Here is a 15,338-nt window from a genome sequence, read left to right on the forward strand (position 1 = left end):
AAATATACTTCCTAAATATTTTCCTTATTTTTTCCGTGTTCCTTTGCGTTATTGCTAATCCGTCCAAGTGTAATATTTTTTTGTTGATGAATGTACATTTAAATTTAAGCGTAGTTCCTTTTCGTGCATCGCGACCCGTGTTGCATAAGCATATATTTTGCATGCATACATACATTTAATTTATACGTGTGCATGTATTTTTATTTTATTTTATCTTATTATTTTTTTTTTTTTTTTTGCAAAAAAAGGACTTTTCAATGTAAACAAGTTACATATGACGCCTAGAAAGCGCCTAAAATATATTTTTGGAATGATTAAATTAGTACCTTCATATGTTACTCTTGTGTATAGAGGGAAACTCACCACATCGAAAGTAAAAATATGAGACGTTTTTCCATAAGATATTGAACTCTTGATAACATTATTCTTATTCCTAACTGTCTTATGCGTACCCTACCTGGCCCCAGTTGCTTTGTGATAACCGCATAATCATATAAATGTCTATATCCTTAGGAAGTTTATAAATGTTAAAGATAAAACGGTATAACCCATAAAGCTACTAAATTGTGTAATCGAAATTATTTTTAGAGCTATGTTGCCACTGTTATATTACCATAGTTATATTTGTGATCTTTTTAAAATTGTGAAGGGTGGATGTTGAATAAAAAGTACGCTTGATCCACACAACAAATATACTGTAAAAAAATATATTTTTCTAAATAAATTTTGTGAGGCTACAAAACTGCACATAATGTGCGAAAATTATACAAACTATTGGAAGGACATGTCCATGTAAGATAAAAAAAAAAAAAAAAACTAATAACACTATTACGAGTGTATACATATATGTATGCATATATATATGGTGCAAATCAAACACGTACACTCTCAAGGCATCCATTTAAGATTATTTAAGAACGAGTAATCTTATGGCATCCTTTGAAAGGTTGCTCTGTGGGTGTCTGTACCTAACTTTGTGACCCGCATTTTAGCATTTCATTGACAAAAAAAAAGATACTTAAATTATCAGCAATGTTTCATAAGCATCCCCTTACATGTACAAGAAATATATCTTCAACACTTTTGTAAAAAGAATGAATCATGTTATAATAGGCACTGATATTAGCAACGGAAAACCTATAGTATGAATGAGGGTGCATGTACCAATAAATTTAAGAAGATTTGCACCTACTACAAACATTATAAGTAGAACAAGATATTTGTTGTCTGACAAAAATTGAGCGAATCCGCCACAGCAGGTTGTAGGTATTTTAGCAGGGTCTTCAATCTCGGGCAACATTTTTCGAAGTAGAAAATCATCCACCTTAGAATTGATCCTTTTTATAGGACCAAAAAATCTTTGACAGCAGGTTTTTTTTGGAATTTTGTTTTTACGAATGAAATCTTCAAAATTATCCTTTTGTGGGCAGGCATATTTTTTTTGAGGAAGCTCATGATCTATACTTTCGAAAATACATGAACTTCCCCATAAACCCTCACTTTCATATTTTACCCCACTTGTAAGAAATTCCTCCTGAACTATTCTGCCTGTAAGACAAACATTTTTAGAACACCAAGCATTTTCACATTTAAAGGAGTGTTGCATATTGAACATATATAGCATTTACATGTGTATTGAACATATGCACATATATATATAATGGAGCCAAATGACAGTGCCAACCTGCAACAATGGTTGAACAAGGTGACATCCAAACGATAAGGATGAAAGGCAAAAGAGTACGAAGAAGACGAGCCATATTCACTGTATTTTTCTTTTCCTTCCTCCCCGCCTAACCTCTCTGGTAATAATTGTACAAGGTAAGGTTGGCATATATATGATTCTTCATTAATTATACAAAAAAAAAAAAAAAAAAAAAAAACATGAATCTAAAAAAAATACTTTTCTTCGATAGTTTTCACGAATACTTTATCATCAATTCCTTTGTACAATGCTCAGTATGATCTACGATAGGAATCATTCTCTTAAATCGGCATTTTTCTTATTTTTTTCTTTCATCATGCGTTTTTATATATATATAACACCGTATTGTGGGTGTATTGAAATCAATGTTCCTTTCATTTTAGGAAAATTAAAATTGTTAAAATTAATCAACTGCGCCAAAACTATAAAAAAAAAAAAAAGGTATAACAGAAGATGCTACTTGAAGATATAATAAAATTATTTAATTTTTCTAAATATGTGTTTTTCGGATTACATGTATTTATAAGTATATAGTATAAATACTATATGTTACTTCTTTCTTTTTGTGTTATTCCAATGTTGCAATCAGTTTTTTAATGTTTAAGAAAAGGAACATCATGGTTTTCTGTATAATGTTTATATCGAAAGGTTCAGTATTGCATATAAGCCAAACTGCTGCATCTTATTGTTTTACACGTTACATTTTAGTTATAATTTTATTATGGATACTTCGCATAGTGTCACGTAGTTTTCCCCTCACTGCATTGTTCTTCATAGTTTTCACTTTAATTCCAAATGTAGAATTCTATTTAACCCATAAAAACTTAGCTTTACTGTAAGGACTGTTCTATTAATGAGTAATATATACGGCGCATGGAGCAACATCTTGATTTGTTTTTCAAATTTGTAAGTAAAAAATTCTTTTTTTTTGGTTAAAATAGCTGTCCTTTTGAGCACAAATGTAAAGGCTAGGGGTTCACCTATTGTGTTAATTTTTTTAATCACATAGCAATGTTAAAAACGGTTAATTTTTATAAAAAAAAAAAAAAACATTTCAATTTTCCCAAATACATAAAATATTAAGAAAGACAAAGTGATACGTTAACAAAAGACTTAACCCGTCTGTATAGGTTGGGTTTGAATATACACTGATCTGCTATGGAGTAAAGCATGCACAGCTGTATGAAATTTGTCTATGTATATATAATGCATATATACATATATATATATATATATATATATATATATATAGCCGATTTTTTGCGGATATTTTACCTTTGCGTTAGAGTTAAAAAGCATGACGGAAACAATATAGAAAAGAACCTGATGATAGTAGATATTATCAGACTAATGCGATGATGCTTCCTATTTGTCATGAGTTTCACCAAACGATGTTTAATGCTATTCATAATTTTATTGAACGTTTTCCTAAGGGCTATAATATGTTTAAACAAATCATACTTCTTCTTTCTATATTTCTTAGTACAATCTTCGGTTTCTTGTATAATTTTATGAATATTTCTTAAGTGTAATTTAATCGTCCAGATAGGAATCTAAATAGATGTTAAAGAGTCGCTGGTCTTCATCCAATTTTTGCTGCAAGTCTATCTCCGAGTAAAAGTATATGATCTCTTCGTCAAGGTCTCCCACCGTTGCATCGGGGTCTTCTGTCGTTTCTTCTTGATATCCTATCGCTTCAACGAGTACTTTTATAATTCCCCTAGGTTTTTCTGTTACTACGTTAGATGAACAATTTTACTATAAAAATATGGGGTATATTGTTGAACGTGGACAAATTATAGAACATGTAATTATAAGCCACAGGTGGTTTAGTAATTTTGTACTGCACATATTATGGGGCCATGAGTTAATAACGCTTATTTGCTTTTATCATTTGGAACATGTTCTATAACATGAACATTTTTATTCGAAACTTAAAAATGAAGGATTCGTTATGAAGAAACACCTGAAGCACGAATTAAAAATAATGTAATAGGTTAAATCTGTTGCGTCCGAATTATGTGCTCAACATACATGCAAGCATAATATAAAAAAAAGAACGGGTGCACAAATGCTTGTTATTTAAAATCTTTTTCATATATAAACTTGATTACATTTTGAAAGGGGGACCATATAAACGGTTTATTTATGTATATAATTGTGCGTAAAAGGTTCATATCCCTGATGTATTATTCTGCTGCACGCTAAAGCAAATAGAGAAAACGTTACAAAATATGTGGTTATCATTAATAGGAATTATCGTTTGGCCACATTATTCTTATTGTGTATACACTTACAGAGTTGTGTACATGATGAATATGTTCTGTTGACCCACAAAAGAATCATATTTGCGCCCTTCTCTTGCAGGCGTTTATTAAAGGTGCATGTTTAATAATTGGCTTATTTTTATATAAGGGTGCCTTACATTATATATAAAGCAAATATGTATAATTAATATATCTCATTTTTAACGAAAAGGAATGTTAACATTTTCACGTATTCGTATTACAATTCTACGTCAGTGGAATTTGTAGGAAATCTACAATTATGTTATATGTTTAAATCTATTTCAATTGGTTGTCATTCATCCTTTTTTTAGGTTGTCCTTATTGACGTACAACTGATGTGCTGTACTTTTACGCACACAAATTTAAACACCTGACTCAGCTTATAATTGGCAATATACCCTCAGTTCTGTTGGTGTGGAATGCGCTACTATACGGCAATGCGTGTAGCAGTCAAATTATTTATCAGATGAGTTGCACATTTAGTTATTTCGTTTACAAATTGTAATATTTATGGTACGATTTACGGCTTGCACATGGGTTGGCGCAGTAATTATATAGTTTTTTTTTTTTTTACTGTAAGAATTTGTAGATGCAATTTTTTGGCATTTAAAATGTTATAAAGAGATTAAGCATTTTTAAAAATGCCCCGCACGTACCACTTAGTGAATAAGGACAATGGCATTAAATTCATCATAGGACAAACATTTTATGATGCATAGGCCATATGTTCCTGTATTTCATTTCGCTGTATTAGTTCACAAAATTCCACTGATGTTTCTTATTGTATCAATAGCATCCTTTTTACGACAGCACAATTTCTTAACATCACTACTTTGCAGGATACATAAAATGTTATTATTTAATTAGAAGGAGAGCGGAGAGTAGAGGGGCAAAAGTTGTTAACTCATTATATATCGTTCGTCTGTATCAATGAGGAAGCATCAAAAGTTAATCCACATTTAATCATAAACAGACGTGCATAAATTGTTAATTCAAAGGTTCAGATAACCGCATAATTATATACTATAATAATTATGGGATTAATGCTAAGGAATAATGGATAGTATTACTCAGTAGTTCAGTTAAGTTTCGTAAAATTACATTTTATGAAATGTTTATAAGACAAACGCTGCACAGAAATTAAGGTTGCACTGTGTTCAAAAACTGTATTTTTATATAAAAGTATGAAAACACAAAATTTAATGATGTAAATTAAATGGACGAGAAGGTATTATAGCGTATATGTTTACAATCAAATGTATGTATGTTACGAGAATATAAACGCTATAAGGACAGGGTGATATATTTATTAAAGCTTAGAAAAAAAAAAACAGAAAAAAGAAAAGAAAAAATGATAACAAGTCATGTAAAAACAAAGGGTTGTATATTGCCCTGCGCTTTTTTATTCCAGAACCAACAGGTTGTATATTCTTAACTATATTATATAGTTATATGAGAGATAAGGGGCACACAGAAAAAGAAGTTGAAGATTTCTAAAGGATAAATCATTTGACTTGCAAATATGCTAGGATACTCATTTGTCAGACCTAAGGAAAGAGAACAAGTCTCTGTGTTGCTTTTTCTCTCTCTCTTACACCATTTTGAACCCCTTGGTTCTTGCAAAAATAAATAATTGTTACCATAAATGTTATGTTCAAAAAATATTCAATATTAATTTCTATATTCTTGTTCTAAGTCCATTATAAAATAATAACAATGCTATTTTGTTATGGATACATTAAACAAATTATACAAAAAGATCGAAAAAATATAGCACAGACAACTGTTTATATAAAAATAAAAAGATCAATTTCTAGTCAGTACGTATTATTTAAAATAGCAGAATTTGTAGAATACACAATTTTAATGGTGAACTAATTACATATGCACATACTGATTAGTACACGCACATAGCATATATCAGCAAAAAAGTAACTCTTTCTCTTTTGGTACATTTATAGTGTTTTATAAGGTAATTTGGATTTTAGGCACTTTTCCTATGCTATGTCATCCAACTGTTTCGTCTTTTGGGGGGGTGGGAACTTCACTACTTCCCGCTTTTTCTTCCTTTATTTTTAAACGGTTCAAAAAGGAAAGCCTACTTTGATGGTTCTTAATTCGTATATGTGCACACATAAAATTCACTCTCAGCTAGCAGTTTCATTACAACTTTTGTACTCTTATTTAATAACAGCAGAATAAATAACATTGTTTGTTCTTTTTATTACTCGTTCTGTTAGAAGACTTAAGCACAACACCAGAATCTTCTTCTCTTTTTCTTTTTCTTGTCTTTTCCTTTTCCTATGTCTTTCTTTCCTCTCACTTCTTCTTGTTTTATTGAACAGATCTTTCCCGTTGGTCCAGGTTTTAGACTTAAGCGTCCGTATCTTCTTTCATAGTATGGTGCATTTGGGTCTCTATTAGTTTCGAAATCATCTATTAAAGGCACATCGGCAAAATAGTTTGCTAACATTTGTCTGTATTGATGTTGTTTTATCATGCTTGCTTGTAGCGCTTTTTGTAATGCTATATGTGGGTCAAAGTATCCTGGTGGATATGAATGCAGAGCTTCTTCGTCTCCCTGTAACGCAAGTTCTCGTGTGCGCAATAATCTCACGGTTTTTTTTAAATCTTCAATATCTCCTGATATTGTTGGTTTAAAATTTCTGTAAAAATCTCCCCTTATTTTTTTATAGTGCTCCAGTACCTGCTGTTGTTGACTTAAATTTTGAAATGATTCAGGTATGGACATATTATCACCTTCAACATTTGCCGTTTGTGACGCTTGTGGTGGAGCTTGTTGTGGAACTTGTTCTACGACTTCCTCTTCTTCTGAAGTTACTTGTTCTGCAGCCTCATCTTCTTCTGAAGTTACTTGTTCTGCAGCCTCATCTTCTTCTGAAGTTACTTGTTCTGCAGCCTCATCTTCTCCTATAGTTTCTTGTTCAACTTGTTCTAAAGTTTCATCTTCTCCTATAGTTTCTTGTTCAAATTGTTCTAAAGTTTCATCTTGTTCCACAGTTTCATCCTCTTCTACAGCTTCTGCTAATGCTCTCATACCTCTTGAATTCATGGCTGTGCCAAGGCTATTGTTCATCACACTGTACGAATTACCATATTGGCACTAAGAAGGGAAGGGGAATGGAGGATGAAGTGTTTATAAAATTTAGATAAATGTTAAGAGTTTTTACTTACATTAATGAAAAGATAGTGAAGATGTAGCGAACAGGTGGCGTATGATGTAATAGTGCAAACACATAGTAAACAGGAAACAAAAAGAACAAGTATATTTAATATTTGAAAAAAAATAAGAATAAACATTTAAGGCATAACGAAAAAACTCTACTCGTGGACAAGTGTACATAGGAATATTTGCGGTGGGATGGGTGCCTTTTTCTGTTGGGTTACAGATAATGCATTCGTTTCTTTTTTCATTGTTCTTTTTGTTCTTACAGTATTGGAGCAGTTCATAATCCAGAATAGCAGGGTGTACATGCAAGCTTTGGTGCAAAGGAGAAAAACTCCTTTTCTCCCATTCATATTGTCTTTGTTTTAATAGCCACTGTTGAAATATACTAGAAGTAAAAATAAAAGCCTACTACTACTTATATGTATATTAGTTCAAAGCGCGAATTATTCCTGGTATTTAATAAGAAATATATACGTAAGTATTGTTAAAACTTATTAAACTTTATATATATTCTTCTAAAAATGCGAAAATAAGAAAAATCTAGAATTAAAAGTAAAAACAAAAAATACTATTTATTGAAAAATGTAAAAAATAAGATGAAAAAATTACTATATTATTGAAGTTTACGAATTATTAAAATATAAGTTGTAGAAGTTAGAACAAAATAAGATTAAACATAAATGGTTATAAAAAAATATTTAAAAAAAAAAAAAAAAAAAAAAAAAAATTAAAATTTATATTTTTAAAAAACTTTTTTTTAAAAAATTAAAAAATTAAAAAGCTATGCATAATATACTGGATAGTAAGAGAGCAAAAAAAAAAAACTAAGAATAAACAAATTTAAAAATAGCCGCGTGTTAGAAAGCATAGAATCAAATCTGTTGTACTACCATTTTGGTTAGAACTAAACAGATTTATAAGGATGAAGTTTAGAAAGGGAAGATGTTTACTCCTTATGTATTGTATTAATAAAATCAGAATTGAATAGCTTAATACTAGAAAAAAACACACACAAAAAAGAAATGATACGCGTTATAATAATAAATGGTTTATAATTATATAACAAGGTGCGCGTTATGAATTTGTTGAATTGTGAATTATAGCTAATTGCTAGCTTTTTTTTTTTTTAATTTTTACTATAAATGTACATATTTATTATGCTTGATTTATTACTACTGCTCTTTCTAATGAATCCATTTTGAGGGGCTAATAAAGCACTATAGAAATTTATTGTTTTTTGGTTAGTAATATTATAATAGCTTTTTGATATTTTTAGAACTTGTTCATAATATATAGCTTTCTTTTTTAAAAAATGAACATGCATTAGAATTATGTACTATTACTTGCTATTTTGAGAGTGCGTGTTATTTAAGCTAATAAGGTTTTACATAGACAGCTTCAACGTTGAAAAAGGCAATGGTATTGTCATAGAACATGCACATGTTTTTATGCATTTCTTTCTTTTTTTTTTTTTAATGTATGAACGATTAACATTATATCTATATAATTGCTATAACATAAAATAAGTAAAAAACAAGCATCAAAAAATGAGAACGAAAGTAAAAAGTGAAAGAATGGGAGCTGCAGCTAAGCCGGCGACGCATATATAACCTATATATTATTATATACATAAGAAAAAACACCAAAAAAGTAGCAAACACATTTGTCGCAACAATTTCAGAATTAAATTCATGTAATAGATCTATTTTAATCACATCATATATGTGACATTTGACTTAAAGAATACATAGTTATAGTTACTGAATGAAAGAATTATTTATTTTTTAATTAAAAAATTTATGATAACTGAAAAAATAAAAATAAGAATTGCTTCTCTGGCCACGTATAAACATGAAACACTGACTGGACGCTTGTTCTTTCTGTTCCTACTAAAAAAAAAAAAAAAAAAAGGTCGAACGGGATTGTTTAGACAGAAAATTAACTGGGGTTTAATAAATGAACAATTAATTAGTTAACCCTGTAATGAACTAATTCGTTAAAATTAAAACAGCAGAAATAGTCAACAATCTGTTGTGGCCTTGATCAACATTTGCCATATAATTGGCAAAGCATTAACTGTAGAGACAGGGGCAAAAAAATGTATCTTTTTTTTTTATAGTGCAATGACTGTTCTACACAACACGTAAAAAAGGTGTTGTGTAGAACTGATTATAATATATACGTATTTTTAAATGCTTTCTTAACGGTAGAAAAAATTTACTAAGAGGTTTTATAGAAAAAAGAAATTCATATTTTTTTGTTGAAATTATTTAAATACAAATTAAAATATTAAGTCTCACATATTTTAACCCTAAGTCCCCAAATAAATATGTTGCACTTATATCGACATTAAAACCGTAGAAAAGACGTAAATGGTTCCTTGCTTTTTAATTTAGCTAAGTGTATATGAAATATATATGGCCCTCTAAATTGATAAAACAAATTTTAGAGGTACACTTGGACTGTTTTTTTAAGGGTTATTGTAAACAATTCGCGCATTATAATTAGATAATGATCTAATTTGTAATATAATTAATAGCAAAGTCTTTTCTATTTACATAGGATTAAACTTATTTTACAATTAATAATTATTTTACCCCCCACAGTACGATAAATTATTATTATTATTAGCAGCACACACGCCCTGTCTTAACTTTTTGCGATTCTTTATTCATACAAGAATTTTTCTTTCCAAGTAATTTTTTTTTTTGGGTCCCGATTTTAGTAGAAATTCCAAAATTGAAACTACAGCATAGAACATTGTCCATCGTTGCAAGTTCAATACGTTGAATTTTCTTTATTTTTCTTCTTTGTAGAAGAAGTGATAAATTGAGCAAAGGGAACTTTTTATTAATGTGAAATATAGTAGACGCTTTTTCACAGAGAAACTTTGCTAAAGTGTACGTAAAATAATAACATTAAAGTAGAGAAGTATTTATTCTATGTAATGTGCGCAATCCGCGTCAAAAAGTGATGATAAGGAATGGAACGGAAAAATAAATAAAATTCTCTATGAGTTTTAAATAAAACTCGGCAAAAATGTATACATCCACTTATTATTTTTTTAGAAGATACAAATAATATCACTACACGAGTGACAAATTTTCTATCGTGATCTTTGAAAAAAAAAAAAAAAAATAAACTTATTCTTAGGTTATAAGAATACGTGTTCGTGTCTGCAAAGAGAAGTTTTAATTCTAAGTATAATCAAGTTATGATTGTATAAATGTCTTCCGTAAGGAAAAAAAAAAAAACAAAAAAAACACAAAAATAACAAAATAAAAGACATAAAAAAAAAAGCATTAATTAATACTTGTTCCCTTCCAAAAATTTATACACACTAAAGGAAAACAAATCATAATTAAATATAAGACTTATGATAATAGTTCAATGAAGTGTTAGTACATTTCAGAAATGTTTATTTGTTAGGAAGAATAATGTTACATTCAAAAATTATGTTTTAATCTGAAAAATAAATTGATAATACGTTTAGAATTATATGGAACAGGTATAAAATTCATTTAGTTCAATATATGTATATATGTACTATACATAAAGACAATATCTGTACAGAAACTTCAACGCTTTATTTCAGAAATCAGTTTTTAAGACATTTGTAAATCATTTGTTGAGTCATCTACGCTTTCTGTGGAATTAAAAATGCTTTCTTGTTTGTTATCTAGTTTGCGCTCAAGTTGTTGTTGGAATTCTTTTGGGGATAGCTCTGAGAAATGTTCAGGGAGTCTTTTAAATTTTTTGGAGCACTTTAAGTACTTCCAAATAAGATACACTGATATGAGACCACCTACTACTGCCGCGAAGGTAGAAAATGCTGTTCCTGCAACGCTCTTTATGGAAATGATTGACAAGAATGCAAGTACCAAAACTGGGGAGAATATTTTATACTTAAATAGAAATTGTGTAATCATCCTTGTCATACTTTTATCTTGTGCAAATAGGTTATTTTTTTTAACATAATATTTCGATTTTAATATATTGTACATTTCTCTGTCTACCATTTTATCAATGGTTCTGAAGACGCGTTTAATGCCTGCATATAGATCATTTCTACATCGTGAACTGAATGGACAAAAATCATCATATTTCATATTACCCAGATAATAATTTAATTGAGCTTTAGGATCTACATTGTTAATCATTTCACATAGTGTTAGTCTGGATTTTTTGTTATTATTGATGTCATCCTCCATCATGTCAAAGTAATCTTGGGTCAATGCATTATATCGATCTTCATCATAATGTTCTTCATCATTTGCATGGGATTTCTTTACCCCTTCCGTTTCTCCACACGTTTCATGTTCACCAAGAGATCGAATAGCTCTAATATCTGATATATTAACTTGGTTGTTCTTTCCCCATGAATCCGCAATGAAAACAGCTGACTGGAAAACGAAATAAGGTCAGAAAATTGAAAGATGTTTTTTACATTAATATTTTACACATTCATTTCATTACTAAAATGCACACGTGGTACATTTATACAATACTACGAAACAGACATGTAAACAATTTCACACAATAGTCAGTTTTTTTATTATATCTTACCTTGTTAGAATAACTCCACGAGTTATTTGCAAGGATAATTGTGATAATATTAATAAACAGGCTGAACTTATTCATGTTTCCTTAAATTAAATTTACGTATACATTTAAATAACTATTGTTATGGAACAATATTTATTATGTAAGAAATTGCTGACAGTATTTGCTTGTATGACATATTCACTTATTATATATTCAATAATTATTTGTGTACTTAATTCTTATATATGTATAAATAATTTATATTGTTTTGTTATTTCCAAAAAATATGGGACATTCCTCTTTTGTAATTTTAAAAAATGGTAATATTATAATGTACTTGGAAAAAGGACGAAAAAATTTTTTTTTTTCCTGTAATGTAAAGTATATATTTAATATTCTTTTAGTACGCATAAAAATGTATATTATAAAATAATGGGAATGAGTAAATATAATTATATGTTACAAAGTATGGATTTACTTACAAAATAACTCTGAATTACAACTTTAATAAAAAAATGAAGAACTTCATAATTATATAAAAGTAAAAACAATTACAGTTAAAAGTTCATTTAAAGAAAATTAAACCCCTAAACATAATTGTATTTGTTTTATATTGTTTCTTGTTTTAAATTCAAGAATTTGGGATAAAAGGAATTAATTTTCATTATTTGTAAAGTAAGAATATAATAATTATAGAAAGGAATTGAATTAATTTAAAAAGAACATCAATATTATTTTCGCGTAGTATGAATTGTCTAAGCTAACAAGTATTTTTATATACCTTTATCGGCATATTTAAAATGCATTTCCTCTTTAAAATTGTGAAGCAATGAAGTGCGGATGCAAAGAAGAAAAGTATTTGTAAAATGAAGAGATTATATATTTATTAATATTAATTGCAGCAATTTTTAAAATTTTGTAACAAATATGAATATAAATAAATATAAGAGCTTTCTTTAATGAAAAGCAATTAAATTAATATTTCGTGTCATATTATTCTCTATATTAAAAATAATGCAATTCTGCGAATATTTTTTTTTTTTTTTTATGCTATAATAAATTAATTTCTTGAATGGCGTTTTATATATGTTGCGATGAATTTAGTGCTCTGTTTATTTTTAAGCTAAAAAAATAATCATTACCGCATTGGACACATTTTTAGTATTCTAAATAATTTCTAATTTTTTTTGATGTTTTATTTATATGCACAATTTTACCTGATTTTAAGAAATTACATATATTTTTTGATATTTTGATAAAGTTGTTGAAGGGATTACACCATATGGGTAACTGTGCAAATAAATTTGTTACTCAATTTACGGCGCTGTTGTTTTGCCTTTTTATTATAGAAGTGTATAAGTTATGAAAAAAAAAGGCATGTATATGAAAAAGGAATATTCCATTATATAAAAAAGTATATCAATTTTATGAAGAAGATAATCCTTGTTTTGCTGCAAACTAAAAAAAGAGGCTACTCTTAATTATGTTAAACCTTTAAAATTGCGTAATTATAATGCAATTTCATAAACGGCTGTCGACGTATGAATGAATATACAAAGTAATGTTTTATATGGGTCTTATTATATGCTGTGAGCCATGTTAGGAACAATATACTATACCATAAATAAAAGAGGCGCATCGTGATACCATATGTTTCTTACTACGTTTGTTGTTTTGTAAGTAGGATGTATCATCTACAGTAGTATATTATTTATGTATGGTAATTCTATTTTAGTCTATTCATTACAGATGCGAATTTGATGATCGTAAAAAATTCCAGAAATGCCAAATTGATCGTTGTGGCAGGCAAAAAAATCATTAATTACGTGGAATTTACACATTCCATATTATTACATATTCGGATATATTATGCACACAGTTTCTCTGTCTACAGTTCTAAGAATAATTATAAAAAAGAACAAACGCATGTACGTTTATTTGTATGTATTTATGTATATGCATTTAAGGCGTTAAAAAGTATGCAAATTGGAAAAATAATAAAATATGTTTCACATTTTATAGAGCCATTTTTAATATGCGAAATAATTACTTGGGAACTAAATTTTGTTGCAAAATAAATATACAATACATGAATATAAGTCTTTACCTAGAATAGCATAAAAAAAGGTACATGTTGGTGATCCTTTGTATTGTTACTAAATGCTCTCCTTTGGCTAAGTAGTTTATTTGGTTCAACCTATTGTGGCCCTAGCAATAATAATGAATTTATTAGGATGTATTAGGTTCGTATATATGTTCAAGTTCACAAGCCATAGAAAGATGTATACGGCAAGATGTATGTGATAAGACCTCGAAATGGAATACAGTGTATCACGCTTATTAAGCATATTTGTACTACTTCGGCGAGTTTTTATTACACCTTAGGGGATGAACTGTAGTATTTTATTCGTAATACAAAAGTTGTTATTATTATTTTTTTTTTGTCTTGAAATTGAACGTATTCGACATGCATATTTAATTAAACCAATGGGGTGTATAATGATGGTGTTTTGTTTGATGCCATTTTGATACCAACGGTGTGACATTGCATTATGCAAAAATTTTGAATGAATCATTGTACTTGATTCCTTAGTTATTGTAAAAAAAACAAAAAAAAAAAAAAGATTACTCATAATATGCACGTGTTTAAACCATTGCGAAAAAGGGGTATTACATTAGAGAGCGAAAAAACATAATAAAAAACGTAATTCTGGTATAAAGGCCTTTGGATGTGAATATACAATTTAATATGGCCTATTAAAGGCAATATGAATAAGGTCACGTTAAATTCAATCTTGGGGGTTAAAAGAATTGTAGAAAAGATGAAGCGATCACTTTAATAATGTTGTGTGTAAACATAATACAAACATTATATATGAAAAACAAATGTTTTAAATGTGTTATTTTAACTTACAGTTTCTGATTATTATACGAACAAGAACAGGTAGGAGAACGAAATGGTGGGTTATGCTGTAGTGTAGTAGTGGTGTCTTCTTAGCTGTTTCATACAAATGAGAAGGCTTGAAGTTTCAGGTTGGAGTCATATTCACTAATCCGTCTTTTGGTATACTTTATTTATTCACAGTTTATAATTTCTTACCCATTTTTTAGCAACTAGTGCCTACTAACTGATTCTTACGAATCTACATAGTATATTACAAATTCCTTAATTTTCTCATAAAAGTAGTAACTTTGTTGATTGCTTAGGGTATTTTTCAGAGTTACCTTTTTTTTAACACTAAAATCATTAAGTTAGAATATAAGTTAAAGATAATATATGTAATGCACATGGTGTAAAAATTTAAAAAAAAAATGTGACAATACGGAATTTAACATGTTATCTTATATATAAAATATTTTTTAATTAGTATAAAATTTCTTAATAAAATCATATTTTCAAATAACGAAACATGGTAGAGAAAAAAATAGCGCAATCAACAAAGCAAACCAGTTGTGCATACAATACTTGCATAATTAAAATATGGACATAGTTTAAAAAAAACCTGTAAAAATTGCTTGTGAGTGAATAATATACCTACGTAGGAATTACTTTTCCTACATATTGTACATGTAGTACGCGAATGAGTACCTGTTTTTTCCATAAAAGAAA

General features: G+C 28.6%; 5 protein-coding genes across 5 annotated transcripts; all 5 read right to left on the reverse strand.

The window, feature by feature from the left end:
* Positions 1-1,099: 1,099 nt before the first annotated feature.
* Positions 1,100-1,606, reverse strand: AK88_00305 (uncharacterized protein; the record flags this gene model as incomplete). Its single annotated transcript, XM_012477956.1, has 1 exon — positions 1,100-1,606. One exon carries the CDS (start codon positions 1,604-1,606, stop codon positions 1,100-1,102), a length of 507 nt encoding a protein of 168 aa, XP_012333379.1.
* A 1,632-nt stretch (positions 1,607-3,238) lies between these two features.
* AK88_00306 (uncharacterized protein) lies at positions 3,239-3,608 on the reverse strand (the record flags this gene model as incomplete). Its single annotated transcript, XM_012477957.1, has 2 exons — positions 3,239-3,441; positions 3,581-3,608. 2 exons carry the CDS (start codon positions 3,606-3,608, stop codon positions 3,239-3,241), a joined length of 231 nt encoding a protein of 76 aa, XP_012333380.1.
* A 2,630-nt stretch (positions 3,609-6,238) lies between these two features.
* AK88_00307 (uncharacterized protein) lies at positions 6,239-7,533 on the reverse strand (the record flags this gene model as incomplete). Its single annotated transcript, XM_012477958.1, has 2 exons — positions 6,239-7,117; positions 7,447-7,533. The coding sequence occupies 2 exons, from the start codon at positions 7,531-7,533 to the stop codon at positions 6,239-6,241; spliced, it is 966 nt and encodes a 321-aa protein (XP_012333381.1).
* A 490-nt stretch (positions 7,534-8,023) lies between these two features.
* Positions 8,024-8,507, reverse strand: AK88_00308 (uncharacterized protein; the record flags this gene model as incomplete). The annotated part of the gene is made up of 2 exons (XM_012477959.1): positions 8,024-8,178; positions 8,321-8,507. The coding sequence occupies 2 exons, from the start codon at positions 8,505-8,507 to the stop codon at positions 8,024-8,026; spliced, it is 342 nt and encodes a 113-aa protein (XP_012333382.1).
* A 2,281-nt stretch (positions 8,508-10,788) lies between these two features.
* AK88_00309 (uncharacterized protein) lies at positions 10,789-11,824 on the reverse strand (the record flags this gene model as incomplete). The annotated part of the gene is made up of 2 exons (XM_012477960.1): positions 10,789-11,586; positions 11,750-11,824. The coding sequence occupies 2 exons, from the start codon at positions 11,822-11,824 to the stop codon at positions 10,789-10,791; spliced, it is 873 nt and encodes a 290-aa protein (XP_012333383.1).
* Positions 11,825-15,338: the final 3,514 nt, after the last annotated feature.

The sequence above is a fragment of the Plasmodium fragile genome, assembly GCF_000956335.1.
Source record: "Plasmodium fragile strain nilgiri unplaced genomic scaffold supercont1.2, whole genome shotgun sequence".
Lineage (NCBI taxonomy): Eukaryota > Apicomplexa > Aconoidasida > Haemosporida > Plasmodiidae > Plasmodium > Plasmodium fragile.